This window comes from Notolepis coatsorum, assembly GCF_963971535.1.
Source record: "Notolepis coatsorum genome assembly, chromosome: 17".
In the NCBI taxonomy this organism is placed as follows: Eukaryota; Metazoa; Chordata; class Actinopteri; order Aulopiformes; family Paralepididae; genus Notolepis; species Notolepis coatsorum.
Window position 1 is genome coordinate 63,811,135 of NC_140181.1, and position 12,599 is coordinate 63,823,733.

Genomic DNA, 12,599 nt, shown 5'->3' on the forward strand with positions numbered 1-12,599 from the left:
CGAGAGGGAGCGAGTTCTGTCTTACTACTTCTGTGGTTTGAATCGAGGTGGGAAGTGAAAATGAAGGAAGTGCGAAAGTTTAAGATTTCTCTCCCCGTCTGTGGTGGAGGAAGTGTCTTTGCTCTGCTTCTTGAGCCTCTTCAGCCTCTTCCAGCATCCCATCACACCTCACTTCAAAGCCCATGGAGCACAGTTGTCCCCTTGGCTAGACACACACACACACACACACATTCACACACTCACACACTCACACACTCACACACACATCACATACAGATGAAATGGCACAACCCAACTGCAGACAACCTATTCCCAAGCTGTCACTTGCACGTGCATAGTCGCATACACCATTACAAACACATACACACACACCCAGACGCAACACACCTAGTACAAACTCCAAGCCGTCATCATTGGAGCTGTGGAACCTGCCTGCGATCTCCATATGTAGGCCACGAGCTAAGATTGCAGTAGTAAACTGTCATGGGTGTTTGTTGTGCGGCGGCTGTAATCTACTCTCAGTTCCATCTCAGGAGGAAATAAGACACTTCCAGCCTCTGATACCTGGCCCACATAGAGGCATCTCTACAGCCTTCACACTACACTGATGCACATAGAGGCGTCTCTACAACCTGCACACTACACTGATGCACATAGAGGCGTCTCTACAGCCTTCACACTACACTGATGCACATAGAGGCGTCTCTACAGCCTTCACACTACACTGATGCACATAGAGGCGTCTCTACAACCTGCCCACTACACTGATGCACATAGAGGCGTCTCTACAGCCTTCACACTACACTGATGCACATAGAGGCATCTCTACAGCCTTCGCACTACACTGATGCACATAGAGGCGTCTCTACAGCCTTCACACTACACTGATGCACATAGAGGCGTCTCTACAGCCTTCACACTACACTGATGCACATAGAGGCGTCTCTACAGTCTTCACACTACACTGATGCACATAGAGGCGTCTCTACAACCTGCACACTACACTGATGCACATAGAGGCGTCTCTACAACCTGCACACTACACTGATGCACATAGAGGCGTCTACAGTCTTCACACTACACTGATGCACATGGAGGCGTCTCTACAACCTTCACACTACACTGATGCACATAGAGGCATCTCTACAGCCTTCACACTACACTGATGCACATAGAGGCGTCTCTACAACCTGCACACTACACTGATGCACATAGAGGCGTCTCTACAGCCTTCACACTACACTGATGCACATAGAGGCGTCTCTACAACCTGCACACTACACTGATGCACATAGAGGCGTCTCTACAACCTGCACACTACACTGATGCACATAGAGGCATCTCTACAGCCTTCACACTACACTGATGCACATAGAGGCGTCTCTACAACCTGCACACTACACTGATGCACATAGAGGCGTCTACAACCTTCACACTACACTGATGCACATAGAGGCGTCTCTACAGTCTTCACACTACACTGATGCACATAGAGGCGTCTCTACAGCCTTCACACTACACTGATGCACATAGAGGTGTATCTACAGTCTTCACACTACACTGACATACTGAGTCAACTCTCTCAGAATACCTCCATTAACTAGCTCAGTACACTGCTACATAGTCGTATATAAGCTAATGGACATGTAGTTATTATTTATGCTGTCTGTTCTCTCTCTCTTGCAGGTAAGAAAGGCAGACGGGGGTCAGATGATGATGAAGATCTTGAGGACCTGTCTGACATGAGTGACATGGATGGCGCTTCAGGTCTGTAGAATATTACACATTCTGTTTCACGGTTGAATATATACCACATTTAAAGGCCTTGTGAAGTGAAAGGTTATTGTTATTGTTTTACGGCTGTCAAGCTATTAAAATCTTGTAAAAACAAGTTAGCTTGGGGCGCCCTTGTGGCGCGTACCATAGTGCCACACGCACCTACGCGGCCGACCCGGGTTCGATCCCAGCACCGACGTTATTTGTCGCATGTCCTCCCCACCTCTCCTCCCGTTCGCCCTCTCCTCTGTCGGTCCTGCGTGACCATGAAAAAGCTGTAAAAATGCTAAAATATAATAAAAAAAAAAACAAGTTAGCCGTTAGTTCTAAGACCTGCCTTGTTCTGGATAAAGTTTTGCCTATGGTCTTTACCATAGGAGTTTCTTAAAGTAACTGGGTTTATATGGTTCTTCTTATTCAATTGATCTGACATTTGATGGGAGCAGAGTTTAGCATAATTAAATGAGACATACGTTTTGAAATTTTAGAGAAACAAGAAATGCACAATGAACTACATTTGAAGCCCAGTCGCGAGCAAATGCTGCCCGGCTTAGAGGACAACATTATAAAACCAAAATAGTCAAAACAACAGACAGATTACACTAATATATCCTCATGATTAACACATTGGACGCCAAAAACGAGTATACTCGTTATTGCCCGCCATGCGTTGTGCGCCATAAACGAGTTAACTCGTTTTTGGGATCAATATTTCATTTTTTCGCCATTGGCATTCATAATTCATCCAGCCTCCCTCCGCTGCTGCAGCTGGACCCTGTCTGATATTGCAACGCCTCAATACCGCCGCCTGGTGGATACACTCCAAGCCAAACCGGAAGTGGTGCTCGGTGCATCGAGGAAATTCCTCCGGCAGTAATATCTTGTAGCGTGGATCTAGATACACACTCGAGTGCATTTGGGATCGCTTTCTAAACACAATAATCAATATGATTTCGGCGTTTATTGCGTCATACAAACGGGAAATGGATCTAGCAGATCGACGTCAAATAATTGGAATATTTTTCCTCCAGTCTCATCGGCGAACGGTAAGAGGAAACTAACGTTATTTTCAGCCCGATTGTTTATTCATTTCACGGCAATCCATCTGATCAACGTATCAACCCATAGTAAAAAAAAAAAAAGATGCTACTGACGACCAAGGAATTATAAACGACCCCCCCCCCCTTTCCTTCACGCATGATGAAGCATAATGTATACCGATCATATACATTTGCATTTTTTAATATAGCGTGTATAGGAAAGAAACGCCAGTCGATAATCTATCATATAGACGTTGTGGCCTATAACTCGCGTTTTAGGAATTACTGCAGAAAACCTTAAAAACATACTTATATTCACGACGGTATTAACACGACAATGTATGAACGAAAAAATATATAACGTTCCCACATCCTGAATGATAGATACCCGATGTTGAATGGGCCATAGTAATGTCGATATAGCTATAATATTAAAAAAGTTATAGCCCTGCAAAGAAGGTAAACATCTCTATAGGGTTACAGCACTGGCAGACTGGGCCCAAGGATGGGTACAATGCATGGCGGGACAATGTTAACTGACTGCTGCTGATTTATTGACACAGTCGTTTTTGTGTTTTGCGTAAATATTCATAGCAATCTATGAAAGCAAAGATGGCTGTGAATGGCAAGACGGCTAACAAATTTCAGTTTCTCAAAGATTAAGTTAAACCATTTACCTTCATAGTGAGAGAATTAAATAATATATAAAGATGATTAAATATTATGAACCTACACAATAGGGCAATTACAATTTTGGCCTCCCAACGAATATGAAAACAAGAAAATCTACTTGTTTTTGTTTTTCAGTTTAATTATATTAAAAGTTCAAGGAAATCCACTCAAGTTCTTTTTTTAAACATTCAATAAATGCATGAGTAATCATGTTAAATAACTGTGATTTAAATATTGACCAACGTCTTTGCCATAATCAAGGAGTCCTACTACACAATACAGTAGTAAGTAGTTTGAGTTTCACTGGGCAGCTTGAAAGATTACAGTGTTTTCAGCCTTTAATCACCTCGTCACCTGCTGCTCCGTGACTTGCCTCCGCGTTGTGTCATTTCGTACTTGGTTATCTCATTAGCTGTCTCACACTGTATCAACCCTGTTAGTACATCTGTAATCAGAAGAAACGACACTGGCGACGTGATCCACTTCCTCAGATCATGATGTTTATTTTCATAAATAAAATACAAGATGTAACCAATTCTGTAATGTCCTTGAACAGTCTTTGAAGAAAAACTAAATTCATTCTACCGTCGTCTCTGCTTTTAGTCAAATAGTGATTTAGGCCTCGTCGTTAGCCAAAACCTTCCCTGTTAGCCGAAGCTAGCAATGACGTGGCTTCCCTTCCTTCCCCCCGCGAGTCTCTGATCAACGCGTCTGCTCGCCTCAGCCTTGTGTCTTGAGTCTAACTTATCCCGGAAGAAACGCACATCATAACGTCTTTCCCCTAGCAACGGGGCCCCGCCCCCTTTTCTCGTTACTAAGTGACACAATACCATGGCAACAGCTGGTCACCTTTAACACACTAAACGTCCGTTTCTATCGATGTCGAACTCTCCCCATAGCTCTCTGACCAAACCTCCCCCACCAGTGCTATCAGGTGTTGATGTTACCAACCTGCCGAAGACCTCAGAGCCCAGCCCATGGCTCTATTAGCCTGTGGCTTCCCAGTCTAACTTGAAAACACACACCACTAATACTGTCCTCCTCATCTGAGATCTAATAGCAGATGCTGTCATCTACAGATATTTACTAGGGATGCACCGAATGGGAAATTCTTGGCCGAAACCGATACCGAAAATTTGGCCGAAAACCGAAAGCCGAAAGGCCGAAAATGATTCATAGAATAGAATCTTTTTTTTACCAATGTTGTGGAACATTATGATTATGGAAAAATATATGATTATGGCAAAACTTAACTTAAATAATAAATAATCACTATTATGGGTCCATAAAACATTTATTCAGCACTTCTGAATACAGTACATTAATTCCATCTTTTCTCTGGCTGCGCAGCAGACATCTGTGCTCTACTGAGTGCACCTTTCTAGTCCCCAGCTGAATGTGCTCGCTTGACTCGGCACAGTAGACGTGCGACAGACAGACAGCTGGGCTGTGTTAACATTACAATGTACAGTCGCGCAAAATAACGTTATGAATGCCCGAAATAACATAGCATTACAAAGTACAGTTGACAGCTGGGCTGTGTTAACGTTACAATGTACAGTCGCGCGAAATAACGTTATGAATGCCCGAAATAACATAGCATTACAAAGTACAGTTGACAGCTGGGCTGTTAACGTTACAATGTACAGTCGCGCGAAATAATGTTATGAATGCCCGAAATAACATAACGTCACAAAGTACAGGTCCAGCTCAGTATGATGTCATAATCAAACATTCTAGAACATTTGTGTATCTATTCAACAATTCTCTCACAGCTGAGTGTGGACGACAGCGGGGACGAGGGAGAGTAACTACATAACATAGGCAGGAACACAATCCCCCCCCTCTCGCTCTGAATAATATGCATATTAGATCACTCAGTGATTAACCGCGGCATATAGTAAATAAGGATATAAAGCATGTTAAAGACTAATTTATTGGACGCGTTGCGCGCTGAGTTTATATAGAAACAGCGCGACTCCCGACAGCGCGACATCATCACACAACAACATGCGAATAATATGCATATTAGATCACTCGGTGATTAACCGCGGCATATAGCAAATAAGGATATAAAGCATGTTAAAGACTCATTTATTGGACGCGTTGCGCGCAGTTTACATAGAAACAGCGCGACTCCCGACAGCGTGACATCATCACAACAACATGCGAGGTTGTTAGGTTGTTTCTGTTTCGGTGACATATTTTCGGTGAAAACTCTTTCGGCCGAAAGCCGAAAGGCAATTTTTTGCCATTTTCGGCCGAAAACTTTCGGTGCCGAAATTTCGGTGCATCCCTAATATTTACATTATATACACATTGAAAAACAAGGATTCTATCAAGCTGGAAATCACTCCCCAGGTCTGTATGTTCTCTGATGTAACCGTAGCTTTGTTGACCTGTTCCTTTGTGGCATAAGGACAACACCGCTCTCTGCCTGTCGACGCTGCTTAAAGCCATGGTGGAAAGAACGTGCTAGAGGTGTCCCCATACCACCCTTTCTCAGACCAAGTACAAGTACTTACATTTGGGTTACTTGCTGATATAGAGTACCGATAGGAGTACTTAATATCCTTAAATTGATTTTATTGGATTTTTTATTGGATTTTATTGGATTCTATTATATGTTGTACCACTGTATTGCACATCGTCGCGGGCAAGACCAGCCGCATTTCATTGTATACCTGTATGCCGTGACAATTAAAACTCTTGACTTGACTTGACTAAAGGTTAAATAGTAAAACATTGTATTTAAGTTTTGTTTTCATCATACTCTCTCACATCCTCAGCAAACACACAGAAAGACAGACACACACACACACACTTTACCTCGGATAGAGTACAGATGCATGACTACATTGTCAATGTGTGCAATGAATAAAGACTTCTTCAAAAATTCAGTTTAATGCAGTACAGTGGGTTTTCTCCCCTCGCCAGTGAAGCGTCTCTTGATGCTCCAGCTAAGGTTCCCCTTGTTGTTTTGATACCTGTTTCTTTGGTCAGAAGTCTCTGAAGCACAGAGTCACAGCAGGAATCACATCTGATGCCAACGCATCAGAGGAGCTCACCTTTCAGGTTAACTCCTCGAACAGAACCAGAACACACAGTGCGTTTTCCAGAAGTGTCCACCGGTGAGCGGCGGGGCGGTTGGGTTGGGAGCCCGTATTGGGATATTCCCACAGCCGGCTTCTGCTCATTGAGAGACTACAGCAGCATGTAGTATGTGACGTTCCGACTCGCTTTATAATCTAGCAGAACGTGCTGACACTGCTCTTCCACCGCCTGCCTGTTCGCCTGAGAGGTTAACGCTGCCGTAGAGTGGTATCTGGTGCCGTGGTAACAGTAGTGTTATGAGCGCTGGGCACAGTATCTGGTGCCGTGGTAACACTAGTGTTATGAGCGCTGGGCACAGTATCTGGTGCCGTGGTAACACTAGTGTTATGAGCGCTGGGCACAGTATCTGGTGCCGTGGTAACACTAGTGTTATGAGTGCTGGGCACAGTATCTGGTGCCGTGGTAACAGTAGTGTTATGAGCGCTGGGCACAGTATCTGGTGCCGTGGTAACAGTAGTGTTATGAGCGCTGGGCACAGTATCTGGTGCCGTGGTAACACTAGTGTTATGAGCGCTGGGCACAGTATCTGGTGCCGTGGTAACACTAGTGTTATGAGCGCTGGGCACAGTATCTGGTGCCGTGGTAACACTAGTGTTATGAGCGCTGGGCACAGTATCTGGTGCCGTGGTAACACTAGTGTTATGAGCGCTGGGCACAGTATCTGGTGCCGTGGTAACAGAGTAGTGTTATGAGCGCTGGGCACGGACATCCCTAGAACGTGCTTACAACTTGGTTCAGCAAGTCCAAAAGTCGGTTAGAAAGCGTACTCGTCATTCTCCTGGTTTGCACGTCATTGTACTGTACTTGTGCTGTATAATGACAAAACATTTTAATCTAATCTAATGTCGGAAGGATCGGGAAGGTAAACACTGGCCACTGGCAGCCTTGTTATTGTTGTTGGGAGGTGGTTTGGGTCAAAAAGGGTAATGTGATTAAATTGCAATAGATTATTATAATCTTTTTTTTTATGCGTGTTAAGGTTTTCAAAACAAACGCCAAAATGAATGTGTTAATTTCGACAGCGCTGTTTTTCTAATCTAAATTCCGTTCTTCCGTGTTCAGAAAGCAGAAGAAACGTTCCGCACTTGACCATGCGTAGAAATGTTTATTGATGTTAAAGTAGCCCCACTTCCGCTTCACATCACCTAAAACATTACTCACTACTTAATATTAAGCGTTAAGTCCCGCCCCCCCAAACATCCTGGCTCCTCCAGAAACGCGGCCAATCACACGCCAAGATTTTTAATGGTTTCCCTCTCCTTATCCCAGATGGTGGCGACAGTGAGGAGGAGGATGACGATGAGGAGAGAGATGAGCCTCCCAAGCAGCTGTCCACCTCCGCTCTGAAGGAGCTGGCAGAGGGAGGCGAGGATTTGGTGGAGGACCTGGAGCTATCCGACGACGGAGGCGACTGAGAGACGTGAACGCGCACGTCACACATGCCCACGGAAGTCTCCGGGTTTGAGCATCTCGCCGCACAGCGGGACTCGACTGCAGCCTCGTCGGACTCTTTTTCTATTCCCTTTGATTTTATTAGCATATTTGTATTATGTTGGACCCCTACTGTATGATGTTGGACCCCTACTGTATGTTGTGCAGTACAAACACCGTTGTCATTTTATTTTACATCCTGCCAGTGCAATTGTACAAAAATATATAAAGAATTCATAAACCACCAAATTGTATTACTTTTTCTATTGTTAAATGCTAATTAACGGGGAGAGTGTGTGTGTGTGTGCGTGCATGCATGCATTCATGCATGCATTCATGCGCACACATACCTGAAAGAAGTCACGTGCGCACCTGTAGGCACCCTCCAGGCTTTCGCAGAGGACGGACTATTCAATGAGGAGGGGGTGAGCCCTGCTGGGCCCCCGGCCTGGCTGATCCAGGCCGGCCTGACCAGGAGGAGGCTTCAGAGAGAGAGAGGGGGGGAGGGAGGGTTGTTGAGCCCCGAGGCAGCAGCAGCACAGTGCCAGGCTGCCAGGGTGGCGTCTGAAGCTGTGCCAAGCCTCTCTGCCCAGGTGGCGGAGCAGCAACACAGCCTGCTCTGTTTCCCTGCCAACTCTACACCCACCCCCCACCCAGACACTATCTTTTCTTTCCTCTCTCTATTTCTCTCTATTTCTCTTTCATTTGGCTCATTTTATTCTCGCTCAGACACGGCGCTCCTTTTTATTTTCTCCGACTTCTTCTCTCTTGTTCTTTTATTACTCTACCGACTGCACACACGTTCATCTGTCTCTGCGTGTTAAAGGAGGACATATTATGGAAAATGTCTTTTCTTAGTCTCTTTGTATGGATTTGGTCGTCTGAAAGGTTATTCAGGCGCTGGGGGGGGAATTGACGTATGCACCTCCTTGCCGATGTCACGAGGGGGGACACGAGCGATGAATTGGCATTGATTAATCAATTAGCTGTGCTTTTTGGAGCCAGGGACACTCCTTACCTAATGTACTGTCCAGTTTGTAGGAGTTGTTTACTCTAGGTGGGGTAGACGCCAGACGGTGAGGTTTGGTGTGTCTTACACCGGCCAAAAACGGCGTTCAATGCATAAACAATAAAGAAAATAAATAATTATAATTGTATCTAAGATGGGTTTCTTCACAAACATGGTCCACAGATTTGAAGGAACTCTTCTAAAAGTGTTGAAAAAGATAAAACACTGTTCATTCGCTTCTCAGCACAACACAGGGTAGATTCCATCACAAATCCTCCCCGAGGTGAAGACCTTTGGGGTTTGAGAGCGACTGGCACCGTCAGATCTGATCATCTGTATTTATCCGGGGTCTTCTTATTATTGAGCATGGAGTACCTGCATGTACCATGATGGCCGCCGGCGCCTCGAGACTGAGCCCAAGGCCTCGCCGGGGGAAATCCCAGCAGAGCACTGGGGAGAAACCTCTCTTTTGTAGGGAGAGCATGGTAGGTGTGAGAAGGGAAGGTAGGTGTGAGAAAGTGCATTTTTGGGGGCTGTGGGGGGGGGGGGGGGGGGGGGGGGGGGGGCGCGGAGGTCAGGTTTATCCCCACAGGCAGGAAGGCCTTGGCCTGCGGCTGAACCTGACACTCTTGACAGCTGGTGTTGACCTGAGCCACAGCCCTCGGGGGTCCACTCCCCTACATACACACATCAGGGGAGTGGATACTCAACAACACACTTGTTTTTTTTCTGGAAGTGGGAAGCACAAACATCCTAAAAGGAGAATATACATATACACACACGCACACATATACATAGATGGAGAGAGAGAAGGAACAATAGTGGACTTTCTTTAGGATTTATTTCACCGAGCGGTGAATAGAAAAATAGGATGAAGACCAAAAGAAAAAAAAACATTGAAGGGAAAAATCTAGAGACAATTTTTTTTTAATTCATTGCTTATATAGTTTAAAAAATATTCATAACAATTGAAAAACATTTGCATTAAGAGCTTTGTGCCTTTTCCCTGCAACCAAGAGAAAACAAAGAAAAGTTATCTTTGGGATCCATCTTAAGGACTAATTATAATACATATAATCTGCTTTGCCTACTACATCAAAAAGTCCTATAAATATTTGTCCTCGTATTTATATGCTGAAGTAGCATTCAAGATTGGGGCTTTTTTATATTACACTTAAAAAAAAAGGCAAAACCAAAAGAAAATATATTGGAACGAAAAGTACCACCAAAGTTCAGCAAGTCACATTTTTTTGCTCTGTAAAGACAAACTGTATTCGTGCAACTACGTTAAACAGAAGAAAAAGTACCACGTACATAACCTTCAGGATATTTTCATCTTTAGCGTGATTCTGTACAATTCTGCTTGTTTTTTTTTGTTTTGTTTTTTTAATGTTTTTTTTATTTTGTATATCTCCCACAGTAGTCAACATGATGATCATCATACGACAGTATGCCCTACGCCATCGTAGACAGGCTTTTTCATATCAGCAACATTAACCTTTTTGTGGGCCAGAAAATAAGCCACACCTGGGGCCCCCTGAATGTGTGGCACACGTGTGTTACCTCAAAAAGAGCCCCCCCCCCCTATTGCCTCCCATCAAATTGAGGTACCAGCCTTCCAGTACTAGTCTTCCCTATTGTACCACATCTTATCTTTTTTCCTCTTAAGACCGTTATGTAAAAAGAGACATAATGAAACATGGTTCCAATTCCACACATCCGGTTATCTTTGGTATTGGGACAGTGGAATGCATAGTTGCAGTGATGAGAAGGAGGAGTTCTGCTGGAGCTAGTCCTGCTGAGCATATGCTTTAACTCCAGCCTCTCAAAAGACAGCTCACCAAAGCTTTTTGACCTCGGGAGACTGATGGTGGTGGTGGTGGTGGTGGCGTGTGTGTGGGTGGGTGGGTGTTGGAGGGGGGGGGGGGAGGTTCTCTCTTTTTAATTCCTGGGTTCTGCTGAGCTTGTTGTAGGAGCAGACAGGGAGGGAGAGAGAGAGGAGCTTCCTTCAGCCCAGGAAGGAAGGAAGAGTTTCCGCTAGCGTCTGTCTGTCTGACTCGCAAGAATGTCGTATTTGTGGCCACGCTTCGCTCCTTTTTTTGGCAGGCTGTCGGCGACCAGCTGTCTGCCTTCTCTCTCTCTTTCCCGCTTTCTCACTCTTTCTTTCTCTGTCTCTCTCTTCCTCCGTCGCTTCACATGTCTCCCTTCAACCCAGTTTCTTTGGATTCTGCTCGGCTACAGCCATTGTGGAGAGACTCGGAAGCCCATTAGTTTGTCCGATAGAGTCCGTTTCCTCAGTTTTTTTCCTCTTTTATTCCAGTCCCGATATTCCTTGTAACATTTTTAGTCTCAGCTTAAGGTCCCAAAGGGGGGTGGAGAGGGGAACCAAAGTCTGTTAAAATGTCCCTCTGGTCCAGTCCCCCCCCCCATCCTTTCTTACTTCCTCCTCCCATTATTTCTTTGGCCTTGTAGTCGGGTCGAGGCGCCTCCACAGCCCCCCCCCCGGCTCTCCTCTCCTACGAGGGGGTTTTGGCCTCGTAACTCCCCGCCACCGCCGAGCAGTTGCCGTTCTCCTGCTTGGGGGAGGCACGGCTGGGGGTGGGGCCACGATAAGGGGAGGAGCCGCTGCTAGCGGAGGCGGGCCGGTGGGGCTGGGAGAGAGGAAGAGGCAGGGGGGCGACGTCGGAAGGCGTGGCCAGGGAATCCCGGTCCCTTTCCGGGGGGGCGCAGGGTGGCAGATGGCGGGAACGGGAGCGCCAGCGGGAAGCTGGACATGTAGAATATTCTGCCAACGCGCCGCGCCACCTGAGGAGAAGAGAGGACATGGCCAACACTTTTAGAGCCAGCCGCCACAGAGAGCCGTGGAAGAATGGAATAACATTGGACAATGCACTGGAGACAGAGAGAGGAAGGAGAGGAGCTACAATCTACGGACGGGCAAATCTTTTTTTAAGGAAACAACTCGACTACGCTACTAGTTTGTGTGCCTCCTTAGAGAACATCAATTCTCACACGCGCACACACAAATACACACAGATGGTACATCTACCCCACTCGACACACTCATGAATCCACTTGGCTAAACATACACACGCACAGTCTCACACACTGGCACACGGGTCTGTGGTGTGTGTACCTGCGAGCGGATCTTGAGCGCGGGCCCCAGCTTTAGTCCCATGGTGCTGAGCAGGTGCTCCTCGGTGAGCAAGGGTAAGGTCTCTCCATCAATGGCCTGCTCCCGAAACACCTGGCAGAGACACAGCCGCTTCAGCCACAGCCCCCGGCACATACACACCTAACCAGGGTTTCCCTTAGCCGCCATTTGCCGACCATCGGCCGACTAGAATTTCTGGCCGGTAAATATGAATCTTGGAAGGCCATCTTGGCTGGTAAAAGGTTTTCTAAATTATTACATCGACTGGCGAATTGTCAGTGAATATGCGTGGCAGCCGTGTCTTACTGAATGCATAGACTCACAACAATCACACAAAGCCCTTCGTTGCGGTAGGCTGCAGTAATGGCGACACAGATGTCCCTTACGGAATTTTTTAAAAGCC

At 45.9% G+C, this 12,599-nt stretch overlaps 2 protein-coding genes across 2 annotated transcripts in view; one reads left to right on the forward strand and one right to left on the reverse strand.

The window, feature by feature from the left end:
* The window catches only part of noc2l (NOC2-like nucleolar associated transcriptional repressor), a 76,564-nt gene extending 68,291 nt beyond the window's left edge, over positions 1–8,273 (forward strand). The window contains exons 17-18 of the mRNA XM_084333034.1: positions 1,687–1,767; positions 7,872–8,273. Of these exons, the coding sequence (XP_084189160.1) occupies positions 1,687–1,767; positions 7,872–8,017 (227 nt within the window). The 3' untranslated portion in view covers positions 8,018–8,273. The remainder of the gene's footprint in view (positions 1–1,686; positions 1,768–7,871) is intronic.
* A 1,680-nt stretch (positions 8,274–9,953) lies between these two features.
* samd11 (sterile alpha motif domain containing 11) overlaps positions 9,954–12,599 on the reverse strand; it is a 14,885-nt gene continuing 12,239 nt past the window's right edge. Inside the window, 3 exon segments of the mRNA XM_084333471.1 lie at positions 9,954–11,765; positions 11,767–11,847; positions 12,179–12,289. Of these exon segments, the coding sequence (XP_084189597.1) occupies positions 11,559–11,765; positions 11,767–11,847; positions 12,179–12,289 (399 nt within the window). The 3' untranslated portion in view covers positions 9,954–11,558.